Consider the following 12,044-nt stretch of genomic DNA (forward strand, 5'->3'; position numbering starts at 1 on the left):
TTTTAGTGTGATGAAAAGGTCAAGTCCTACCTCAACATAGACATTTAAAAGCTTGACATTCCCCATGTTTGTAAGTTTTACTTGTATGAATCCTGAAATAAGAATATGGATTTGCTAATCAAACCTCAGGGTACTAGCAACATTTGAAATCACAGTAAAATATTCAACATGTTTTGAGGTTTAAGATGAAGAGTTTTAGGAAAATTAAAGTTAAAACAGTTTTTCAGTATTTAGGTTTACTCTGTCATGACTTCACAGTACTGTGTGTCAGCAGAAGGAAAGACAAACAGGCTTTTCTCTATAAACTGGAGTTAAATACATGTCTGTTGCAACTTCCATTGCTGCAAATAGTAGTAGAGTCATATAGGGGTACTGGCTGCATCCATATGTTTCCTTGCAATGATTGGTGGGGTTTTGGTGCTTGAGAGTTGGTTGTGTTTGTGTGTTACTTTATTTTTTGTTTAACCCATATCATGTACCTTGCAGTGTTGGTGAAAAGCAACGTTTCCCAGTCAGTGTCTTCCAGGGGCCAGGATCCCAGGATCCCAGTCAGAAACCACGTGCCCTTGTACTCAGTAACCAAAAAGCTTCCTCCAGCCAGGCGCTTGTCTACGGCCTCCTGGAGGTGCCCACAGAACTGCCTGTTTGTGAGGCTGGTGTTGAGTATTTGCTTGCAGTCCTCTGCAGGAAGGTATGAGACCTGCAGCTCTTCGCCCTGAAGTTCATCACCTTCCATTCTCCAGCCACTGACTGTACCAGCCAATTTGGGAATTAAAACGTGCTCTGCAAAGTCTCTCTCAGGGGCGCACACGGGAAGGTGGTGGCTGTCACACTCTACATGCTCTTGGAGCTGCAGTAGTGCGATGTTGTTCTCCCCAGTGTCCTCGTCGTAGCGGATGTGGATGTGCTTCTCACTGACTTGCATGGTCTTCCCAGTTCCGCTCGTTCCATTGGGCCCTGTGGAGCAATGACATTTCACTGCTCTTAGGAGCAGCTCATTAGAGACCTGAACGCTGCGTGCAAGCTGCCTGGTTGTGCTGAGAAACACGTGTGGCAGGGGAGCTAAAGGCTCCTCCTCAAAACCTCTGCAGTAAAGGGAAACGAGGAATAATACACTGGCAGCTTTTTAATGCTGATAGGAGCACGCAGAATTTCAGCAGTAAGGATGAATACCCAGCACTGATGTGAATTTTGGCATAAAACTAAAGCCACCACTAAGCCCACCATGTTTAGCTGATCTGTCTGCACTCTATGGTGCTGAGTTCTGAACTGTGCTCAAGAGGCATTTGTTTCTGCTTGCCTTGTAAAGGGGAATGTGGGTAGCTGTAGTTCTAGCTCAGATACTTGACTGAGGTGTTTAAATGAAATGACAGCATATCTGTTTCCTTTAACAATATTTTTATGCAGCAGGAAGTTTAGTAGGCTTTTTTAAAATTTAGCTTGTCAATACTGCAATGTGCTGTAGCAAGAAAAAATGTGTTGGATCACCTACCAGCACCAGCCCTGATTTGAAAATGGCTATGCCGAAGGGCACACTCTGCTGTGGTCAACACGAAGTTACTTTTTAGCAACACTCCTCCACAGAAGCCTTTCTCTTCTGAGTTTAGCAGCAATACCTAAGAAAATGCAAGAAGACAAGAGATAGCACTATCCACGTGAGAGTAAGTGATGGGTTTCATGAATTGCTAGGAGTACCTGCCAAGGAAATCGCTCATCGCTTTTCTTCCTGGTTTCACTTATAAGGTTATCACTGTCTTGAAGTCTGCCACATGCACATGCATCTAACAAATGAATTTAAAAAAAAATCAAAACTTCATGCTGTATCATTTCAAGATAGCTAATACCTGCAAATGCCTTACTGTTCCACCTAGACTTTGGGTTTCTGCTTTTGCACAAAGGAAAAGGAGAATGACAATTTCTCAGCTGGCGAAAATTGAAGTAATTTGTTTAGCAATTGTAGTCATAATAGTTTAGCAGTGGGCTAAATATTTTGGGTCACCATGTTGGGCTTGTAGTGACCAGGTTTCACCGTGCCTGTCACTAGTAAGGCTGCTTCTCCAGCCAAGCATTAGCACAGCTTTCTTTTTCATCTTTGTATCCTGTATTCAAATTGTGTTAAATACCTGATAGCTGTGGCCCAGTCTGGCCAAAGTCAGTCCTGGATTTTCCTTGTTAGAGCTGTCACTCTAGGGACATGCATGCCTTATCTGCTTCAAATAACACACATGCTTATTGATTGGATCACCCAGTTGTCTGCATTTGTCACTCTTCCCCTGGGTTTGGGTTTGGGTCACACACTGAATTCTGTTCAGGTGAAGCTAAACTACAGACACCTTCCAGGGGCACACAAGACATGCTCTCACAGCTGACTGGTGCTTAGTCCACAGGACTGAACTAGGCCAGTTTGATGTAAAGTCCACCTGAAGTGTGCACTGAGTGTGGACATGAGCCTTTCACCACCAAAGATGTGTCTCTAGAGCTGAACTCTGATTTGGCTGCCTCACTTGTGCTAATACAGACACGAGTCTAAGTATACAGCTGTGTTTTTAGTAGACCTACTTTGTAAGGGGATGAAATTGAATTAGATACCTAAAATGAAACTGAAAAAATAAAAGGGGCTACTGTTTCAAGCTAGTTAATATGGCAGTAAATGTTTCCCTCCATTCACCAGACCATTGGTCACCTGATGGGAATCAACTGAATCTCATTCCCAAGCAAATAGGTGTTCAGCACAACTACTCTTTACCAAACCCAGGAGTGGAAAACCTGGTCTAGTGGGTGATATGTAGGGTAGTGCAGGTCCTCTCTGCTGATTCATATTTAAATGTTCTTATCAAATAGCCCTTCTTTTACCATTACTTTGGCATCTTGGTGGTAGTCCCTAGATTCCTTTTCCCACCCAGTAATACTGTTTTAGGATCAAAGCAGGCTGATCACATCTGTCAGATGGTGGCCTGCCCACCGCAGCCCTGTGCCCCCAGTGCCTCCAGGCTCACACCTACCTAAAGCGATGCACTGTTTTTTATCCTCCCCAAGCTCATAGCCATCAGCACAGGAACAGCGGTAGGAATTCCTTCCTGGGTAGCAGAAGTGGTCACATCCTACCTTTGCTTGGTGGTGACACTCATTTTTAGCTAAACAGAACAAGCAGAGGGAAAACATTGAGTACTCTTTCATTTTTCTTGAGTCTTCTATGTTTTAGTTTTTATTTACTTTGTGTGGAGATGAGTAGGGACTCTGACTCACAGCACTACCACTGGGATTTTTTTCCTTTGTTAAGCAGAAATTGAAGAGAGCTGAATCTCTGCAGCATTCATAGATTCATTGTGAACTGTGCTCCCCCCTGCACCAGACATTGCAGCTCTGAGTTCCGGGAGGATTATCTGTGGGTCAAACTAGGCCTTCCATGTGAACTCATGGAAGGATGCTATGGGTTTTTAAACGAAACACCAAGTATCTGCAGCAAGAGGAACTGTTGCATATGTTACGAAGACAAGTATTGCTTGAAGAAGAAGTTAGCTAGGGTTTCTGGTTTTAAGAAAGAACAAACCCGTAGCTCTCATTTTGCACACTTGTTTAAATTATCAGCCACCAAAGATAAGAAAAAAAAAGAAGGGTAGTATGAATTTTGAAACATGCTTAACTTTCCATAGCTGAGCAAACATGTAAGTCTTTAGCACAAAGCAACAGCTATTTGATCTAGCTTATAGGTGGCAAAAAATCTTGTGTGACATGGCTGCCTAAGGCTCATACTGAGATGATCTAGTTCCCAGCACTGGTCCAAGCTGTGTCACCTCCTGTGCTCCCCCAGAAGCTGGTCACAGTCACACCCCTCATACAGAAAATGACCCTGCCTTGCTGCAGCCAGGGCGTCTCCCACCCCAGGGGACCTCTGAACCAGCAGAAATACTGATGTAAGGGCTGGAAAGTAGAACCTGGCAGATATAAAAATGTAATATCTGGCCCAGGGCTTTCCTGTGCCAGAAAACATCTGTTTTACTTTATGCTTTTTACTTCCACTGGAAACAGTTTGTTTTCTGGAGTCCTTCTGTCCTGAGGGAATGTCATGTGGGGTGTGTGGCCTCGGAGGCACGGCGGTGCCTGGGAATCCACCCTGGCCCTGCAGCCTCGGCCCGTCATGCCGCACTCCCGGGCCCGCAGGAGTGGCGGGCAGCGCGGGTGGCACGGGCAGGGCTGGCCCTGGGGTGTACCCTGCAGGTGGTTCGGTTTCAGCCCTTGTGCTGCATCCCCGGAGAAGGGACAGCCTGCAGAACTCAGGATGCCCTAATGCTCTGTAGACAGGCAGCACACACCAGCCCTGCTCTGCCAGAACTGTGTTTTAACCAAACCACGGTGAGTGGCGTCACGGGGAGCGGCGTGTGGTCTGACAGGGACCCCCTGTGACAGGAGGAGATGCGGCCTCTCAGAAGGGGGCAGTGCCTTACCGAAAGCACAGTTCTCTCCCTCGTAGCCCTCAGCACAGGTGCAGGTGTAGCCGCGGATGCTGTCCTCACACACACCATTGTGCTGGCAGGGGCTTGAGGAGCACCTCCTGCCACCTGAAGAAATGGAGAGGGAGGAGTCACCACCACCACTGATCCCAAATTACACAGCCCCCGTCCCCACACATGAGCTCTTCAGAGAAGTGTTGTGAGAGCAGTTTGGGAGGAAATGGGCTAAATGTCACTGAACTGCTCCTCAGGGGTAGTTTTAGCTCAAGTCTGTTCCCAGAGGCACTCTTGTAGCCCCTGTCAGAGGGGCTGGGAGCTGCCCAGACGCAGAGCCTCTTCCGGAGTTTGGGTGCTCTGATTCAGGAGAAAGGACTGAGCTACAGTCCGCGCTTTGTTACAAATGTAGTATGAGTCTGGTGTTTTAGGTCTCCCATGTTAGATTGATATGCACTAGATAGAAAAAGCTGGCATCAAAATTATAGAGCAAGGGTACAGCAAGCAACATCAAAATAGGAAGAAATATAACTTTTATATATCTGCACAATTATCATGCAGCAGCTCAGACTCTAGCAAGTCTAATCTTTCTGAGGAACTAAAGACTGAAACAAGAGGGTGTCCTCACTATGAGTGAAGCACCAGGCAGAGCTGCCAGTTTCCCTTCAAGCTGCCCACAGGAATGACTCCTAAGCAGTTTGAAAACATGCTCCAAGTAACAACTACATATGATAGACATAGTAATCAGTTATCAGTAAGCAAGCCAGAAGAGCCTAACCTGGGAGATGTTGTCCAATCTTTCTAAAAATTAACACCTTCTCAGAGCAGTTAACTCAGTCAGCAAGCTGCTCTAGCTGATTTTGGGGATGGAGAAGCGAAACACCAATCACCATCTGCTTAGGCTATGGGCACACAAATCTTTGAGTGTTAGATGTACTAAAATACTGGCTGAAAGAGTCACCACCTTCAACACATCTGCAGTCAGATGCTACCAGCATATCCAAGCACAATGGAGGCCTCCAGGGAGGGTTTTTTGGGTGAATTAGGGGAATCTCACCTACACAGCTGAGCAGGCAGAATTGAGGAGCTGGAGCTAGGGAAGGGGTTACCCCTGCAGTCTGAAGAAGTTGGATGGATTCAAGCCTCGGAAATGCATGGTGGGAAGCAAATAAATCCAGCACCAAGCTTTATTAAAGTAGCAAAGAGAAGATTTAAGGAAATACAGAGAAATTGGCCTGATTTCTGTTATTGGCAAGCTATGATTAAACTGTATGCACTCAGCAATATAAAAAGGTGGTAAGTACAGACCAGTATATATTTTTCAAGACCAAACAATTCAAACCATTTAAATCTAATCCTATTACAGGATAGGGGGAATCAGTGAACATCATAGAATAGAAATGTCTCCAATGACTTTGTCATTAAGTGAGCAGACTGCTATAAGACATACACAAAACTTTTGGAAAGTGATGTTTGAAGAGAGATTGTTAATGGCTAAATTTATACTGTTGATAAAAGCGGGTAGGGGACAACTGTGAGCTCAGGCAAAGTGCACTGACAGCAGACATCCAGCAAGATGCCATTACATAAGTTTTGACTTGAAGGGACAAAGGTGGAGCACTACAAAACAGAGCTGCTGGGTGACCCAGCAGTTAGGTGGGTGCTCAGCCTTTCTGCTCAGCCCTCTTTTATTCACAATGCAGATTTACCCACTGCACCCTGGATCTTCAGGGGAAAGCAACATGGATACCAGAGGTCTAGAAAATGAGATTATTGGAAGACAGGATGAAAAAATGTGTTTGTTTAGCGAGGAGGAAAGAAGCCACTTTTCAAAGACAACGCTCTTCAAAATGTTAGAGAAAACATCACAGAAAAGGAAACACACAGTGCTGTTCTTTAGGAAGAAGACAGAACAGATGGTTTTTAATTACAGCAAGAAAGCCACCCCTGAGGCTGAAATCAGTAATGTGTCCTGATTGTGGCTAAGCTTGTTTGCAGAGACCATTCTGAACTGGTTGCCCTTCTCTCTTCCTAGACTAGAGATGAAGCCTGCATGACATGCTTAGTACAAATATCCAATGACTCAAATTAGAAATTAATCCCACCCTCACAGAAGTAATAAAATGCCAGATATTTAGCATCATTCTTCATAACATTTATAGCACTGATGGGATTCTTCTGTGCAATGGTTCCCAGGATTCAGTGATTTAGTGGCTTCCCAGGACTCAGTGATTTGGTGGCTTGTGCAGAAAATTATTACTGACTGCTGGTTTTATCCACTTTATCCTTATCCACCCTTTAAACCCAAGATGAGAAATTAATAACAGCTAAGCTAAAAATGAGAAAAACTTGGGATGAAGCATACAGAAAAAGGGAGGGAATAGGGCATAGTCACAGGGCTGGTGCACAGGTTCCTTGTTCAGGTGGCATTCTGTTACATCAGGCCCTCAGCTTCTACAGATTTGTTTCTTACCTTGGTACCTGACAGGGAATGATGCAGTCCCAGTATCCAGAGTTTATAGACAGCTCAGTAGCTTTTAATATCTATTTATCTTGCTCAGGTTTAAATGCTAATTCTGTATGTGGGAGATTTTGCAGGTAAAACTGTGCTGCAGTGTTGTATCAGCAAAACATACTTTCTCCTATCCCAGGCTGTTTCACAACAGCTTTAGATTCAGGAAAAGAAGCAGCCTGTAAATATATATATTTACTATAATAACCTTTGCTCACCTTCTACTTTTATCGCTTTTGCAGGTTTAAATGGTTTTTCCTTTATATATTACTTTATTACTTTAAAAATATATTACTATAAAAATATAAAGTATATTACTTTAAAAAATCATTTCACATCAAGAATTTTCCTTCTGCTTTACTACAGACATGACAGAGACTGATTGTTTCTCGTAGAACAAACTCTTAGAAAACCAGTATTAGACTGAATCCTAATGTTCATAATGTGACAGTACTATGACAGAGAGAAATCAAGAAGCCAGCTTACCATAGTAGATTTCCCAAAACATTTTCTGTGTGAAAAAAAGAGAAAAAAATAAAAAAGGAAATAATTAGTTTTAATTCTCAAGCAATGTAATATGTCATAAATATTTTGCTGAACCAAGAAACATATTAAGAGAGAATATATACAATGGTTTAATGTTTACAACATTGCACAACTATATCTGCCCAGCTAGCAAAATATGCCTGAGAAGGGAGAGGCTTTGCCTACTGCTTACTTTATTGCTTCTTAAGAAGCTGTAAAGGAAAAGAAACACTTCACAGGCCAGAGAGGAGCAGCTGGATCCTCCAGCAATGCGGCTTCCTGAGAAAACTGCCTGGCTGTTGTCTGTCTGTTGTGCAGCAGCCGGGGAAGGGCCCCATCCTGCCCCATCCCACCCCACCCGGCCTGGCAGAGCGGTGAGCGCAGAGCTGGGGCACCGCCACTGCCACCACTGCCAGCACTGCCACCACTGCTGCCACTGTCACCACTGCCAGCAGCGCCACCACTGCCATCACTGCCACCACTGCTGCCACTGCCTGCAGCCCCACCACTGCCTGCACTGCCAGCACTGCCTGCACTGCCAGCACTGCCAGCACCGCCACCCCTGCCAGCACTGCCACCCCTGCCGCCACTGCTGCCACTGCCAGCACCGCCACCACTGCCACCCCTGCCAGCACTGCCACCCCTGCTGCCACTGCCACCACTGCCAGCACCGCCACCACTGCCAGCACCGCCACCCCTGCCAGCACTGCCACCCCTGCTGCCACTGCCACCACTGCCAGCACCGCCACCACTGCCAGCACCGCCACCCCTGCCAGCACTGCCACCCCTGCCAGCACTGCCACCACTGCCAGCACCACCACCACTGCCACCCCTGCCAGCACTGCCACCCCTGCTGCCACTGCCACCACTGCCAGCACTGCCACCACTGCCACCCCTGCTGCCACTGCCAGCACCGCCACCACTGCCAGCACTGCTGCCACTGCCAGCACTGCCGCCACTGCCAGCACCGCCCTGTGCCCTGCGCTGCCCGGGGACTGCCGCTGACCCTGCAGCTGCTTTCCCCAAAGCCACACCTCTGCCCACCCCTCCCTCCCCCAAAGCCACACCTCCGCCCACCCCTGCCTCCCCCAGAGCACCACGGCTGCCCGTGGGCAGCCCCGCAGCTGTTTCCTCCCCTTTCCCTGCAAACAAAACTCCGCCCAGATTCCCTTGAAAGAGCCTAGCATCCATCTGTGTATGTCCGGAGAGCCCCCGGTGCAAAGGAATTTGCAGCTGCTCACCAAGTCAGCCTCTTTCTATAGGTCCCACTACTTGCTGCTGCATTGATTCCCACTGTCCCAGTCATAAAATCACAGAATGGTTTGGGTTGGAAGGGGCCTTAAAAATCATCTAGTTCCAGTTTCCTGCTGTGGGCAAGGGCTCCTTCCACTGGACCAGGCTGCTCAAAGGCCCATCCAACCTGGCCTTGAGCACTTCCAGGGGTGGGGTATCCACAGCTTATCTAGGCAACCTGTTCCAGTGCCTCACACGACTCTAACTCCTCTCATTTATTCCCCATGCTGCATATATTTGCACAGAGGCACATGAGTTGGGCCCTGATGAAACCAATTTACTGGCTGGAGTGGATGGAATTCCTTTGTGCTGCCCTCCAGGTGCTCTTCTGCTGATCAGCACTTCCTTGCCCCTCCTGGACCCTAAGGGATGCTGAAGCTGTATTTCTGTGTGTGGTCAGGATGGAACAACAGCCACATGATTTACTAATATAAGGAGCATGATGCATCATTTTCAGGAGAGGACTTGAAAAATATCAGAGCTGACCTCCTCATTTCCATTTTGACCATGGAAGACACCCACTTGCTACCTGCTGAGATGGCAAATGCAAAGATTTCACATGGAGAGAAACCCAGATGGAGCAGGTTTGTGTTCCATAAGTAAAGGATCGTGGCAGAAGTTTTTATTGTGCGTGCAGGGAAACAAAATACTTACAAGCATTTCATCATTTTCAAATACTTCTCTTGCTTCCTCATGTGTACATCTCTCTTCTAGGCATTCTCTTTCCAAGCTGCCTTGAAGGACCTCCTCCAGAAGTAGGGAACTGGCACGTCTCTGTCTCTTGATAACACTGTTTGCATCATCAGCTGATATAAATACTGCAACATTGTATGACAAAACACTAATGTAAGTACTTACATTCATTTCCTTATATACTTTCACCTTCTCTTTCAAGATAAATAATTTTAGTTGATTTGGGGTTTCAGCCACATAAAATTAACATACTTAAAGAGCTCTAATATCTTAGCCCAAATGCAGCTGAGTAGTTGTGACTTTTTACTTCTGAGGAATGCCTGACTTGCTCCCAAGCAGGGGGAATTTGAAGCCCTTCCTGGCACATTATTTTATGGCACGAGACACACAGAGTGTGGTGGCACAGCCAGGGAAAGGTGGAAAACATTATTATAAAAGGCAGAAGCTATTTTGTGAGACTGCATAGGGGTGTCAGACGCATGGGTAGAAGTGAGTATTAGTTGTATTAAGTTATGATGGTGGATCCAAACCAAAGCTCTTCCGTCTTAGTTCATGGCAATATTTTTTTTTGCTGAGAAGGAAAGCCAAGACATGGCTGAGTTCTCAATCAATTCTCTCTTAAGGAGAGTAAATAAAAACTACCCCTCAGCAATGCTCATAGTCAGAGGGTTATATCCCATACCACTGGTTGTGTGGAAGACACTGTAATCTTTCAGATTTGAGTACAGAGGAGGAGAGACCAGAGGCATGAGAGTTAACAGATCTTAAAACTCCTCTTTGCAAGTGGTACCTCCATGAAAAACTGCCTGCCAGCTGGGCAGCTGGTGCCACCCTGGAGCCTTGTCTTCCACATGAAGCAATGTGTGACTGTGTGTGTCAGCATGTGTTTGTCTGTTCTTCTGTGCTTGGAAAGTAAATGTGTTTGGGCAGGGAACATTCAGGGTTTTTTTCTCTTTTACACAGTGTTTGGGTACCCAACACTGCTGGTTGAAGTAATGAATAATCATAGAACTGGAAAAAGTGAGAGAAATAGCAAAATTATTCTGAAACTGTGTACAGATACTTAGCTTTTTGAAGGATATCCCATAAACAACTGACTTGCACATAATATGAAAAAAAGAAAAGCTTCATGACTCTGTTCTGCATTTGAAATGTTATCTGACCCCTAGCACATATTTCTGCTGTGCATTGGTTCTGCCACATCCAGCACAGCTGGCAGTGAACTTCTGCTGCAGGGTGTTCAGACTTTTGTAAGAGATCACCATCTTTTTCTTCCTTGCCTGGCTCCTCCTAATTTTTGACAAACTGTGGAGGATTAATACAGAAACATAAATTTCTTCAAGCTATAGCAAGCATGCACATTGGCCTCTTTCATAGGACTCTCTTATTTTTATTTTAGCAGCAACTAGACATATAAAACAACTCTCTCTAATATCTGGGAAAGTCTAAAAATTTAAAGGAAAGACAAAATATTACCCTGGCATAAATAATGGTACTTCAAAACTACATTGCCACATTAGCCTACAGCAGTTTGCACTTAGCTGCATGAAATAAACAGCAGAAATTTAAAGAAAATAAGGAACGGACTGTTTTTATTGATTTCACTCTGTGCTACAAAGTAAACGTTATACAAGGTACAAAATTACTGGTGTTTGTAGAAAAGCAGCAGCACAAATCAGAATTAAAGGTGCAACAAAACAAAAGGCATACCTGCCTGCTCTGTCTGAAGGAAAAGGGCAGAGAGAAGGAAGAATATTATCCAAGAGCACCTTGCCATTGTTACCCTCTGAGCCTAATGGTGCCTGCCTGCATTCCTGCAGCTCTTGTGGGAAATTGCTACAGGAGAGATGTCGAAGTTCAAAGTCCAGCTGCTCATGAGAAAACAAAACTTCTAACGGCGAATCCTGGCTGCAATGTCAACACAGGGGAAAAAGACCCGAAAAGCAAACCCAAACCAAACCAAAAAAATCAATGCCCGGCTCAGTAGCGAGCAGTGCCCCTTCTCCCTGTGCCCTTGTTGCCCATGGGGGGGCCCTTCTCCAGGGCCACTGAGAGCTGCTCCGAGATTTGGATGTTCCTCCCACGCCCCAGCATTCACTTACTGTAACACGGCGTGGGTGGAGATGAACAGCACGAACATTTCTTTGTACCAAATCAAAGCACAGGCTGGACAATGACCTCAGGGACCAAGCACATGACGTGTCCCTTTTGTACTTTGTCCCCACAAAACTTTTACCAAGGCTTAGCTGCAATGGGCAAATCCCACCAGCTTTTGGAGCAACCAAGCCCACAAATATGATTTTTCCCCCAGGGACGCATCTGAATGGATGTGGCATTTTTCTTTTTCACTCTTAGGTTTATAATGCCCAGCCATGAAGGAGAGCATGGAAAGCTTTTCTTGACATCAGGATTCCAGTCACACAGAGATGCACAGACAGACAGAGTCTGTGAAAGGAGGTGGAGGTATGGAGAGGACAGAAACACTCCCTGGGCTGCTGAGCTATGCACCCCATGTGAACCTGCTTCCCAGCCCTGGGCAAAAGGAAGGATAAACTCCATGGCATGCAATGGCAGTG

The 12,044-nt window shown here is 45.8% G+C and overlaps 1 protein-coding gene across 1 annotated transcript; it reads right to left on the reverse strand.

Annotated features, from left to right (window-relative positions):
• Positions 1-57: 57 nt before the first annotated feature.
• Positions 58-11,540, reverse strand: PROZ (protein Z, vitamin K dependent plasma glycoprotein). Its single transcript, XM_063392739.1, has 8 exons — positions 11,179-11,540; positions 9,430-9,593; positions 7,444-7,468; positions 4,446-4,559; positions 3,003-3,134; positions 1,696-1,781; positions 1,493-1,616; positions 58-957 (listed from the first exon to the last, which is right to left on the reverse strand). Exons 1-8 carry the CDS (start codon positions 11,243-11,245, stop codon positions 446-448), a joined length of 1,224 nt encoding a protein of 407 aa, XP_063248809.1. The 5' UTR covers positions 11,246-11,540; the 3' UTR covers positions 58-445.
• Positions 11,541-12,044: the final 504 nt, after the last annotated feature.

This window comes from Prinia subflava, chromosome 3 (assembly GCF_021018805.1).
Source record: "Prinia subflava isolate CZ2003 ecotype Zambia chromosome 3, Cam_Psub_1.2, whole genome shotgun sequence".
NCBI lineage: Eukaryota > Metazoa > Chordata > Aves > Passeriformes > Cisticolidae > Prinia > Prinia subflava.

What these genes read in the sequence shown, in the direction of transcription:
- PROZ (XM_063392739.1), bottom strand. Translation starts at nt 11,245, where the DNA reads ATGGCAAGGTGCTCTTGGATAATATTCTTCCTTCTCTCTGCCCTTTTC. An exon ending in TTGAAAATGATGAAATGCTT is followed by an intron (nt 7,469 to 9,429) that starts GTAAGTATTTTG and finishes TTTTTCACACAG; the next exon opens with AAAATGTTTTGGGAAATCTA. An exon ending in ATGAGCGATTTCCTTGGCAG is followed by an intron (nt 1,617 to 1,695) that starts GTACTCCTAGCA and finishes GCATTTTCTTAG; the next exon opens with GTATTGCTGCTAAACTCAGA.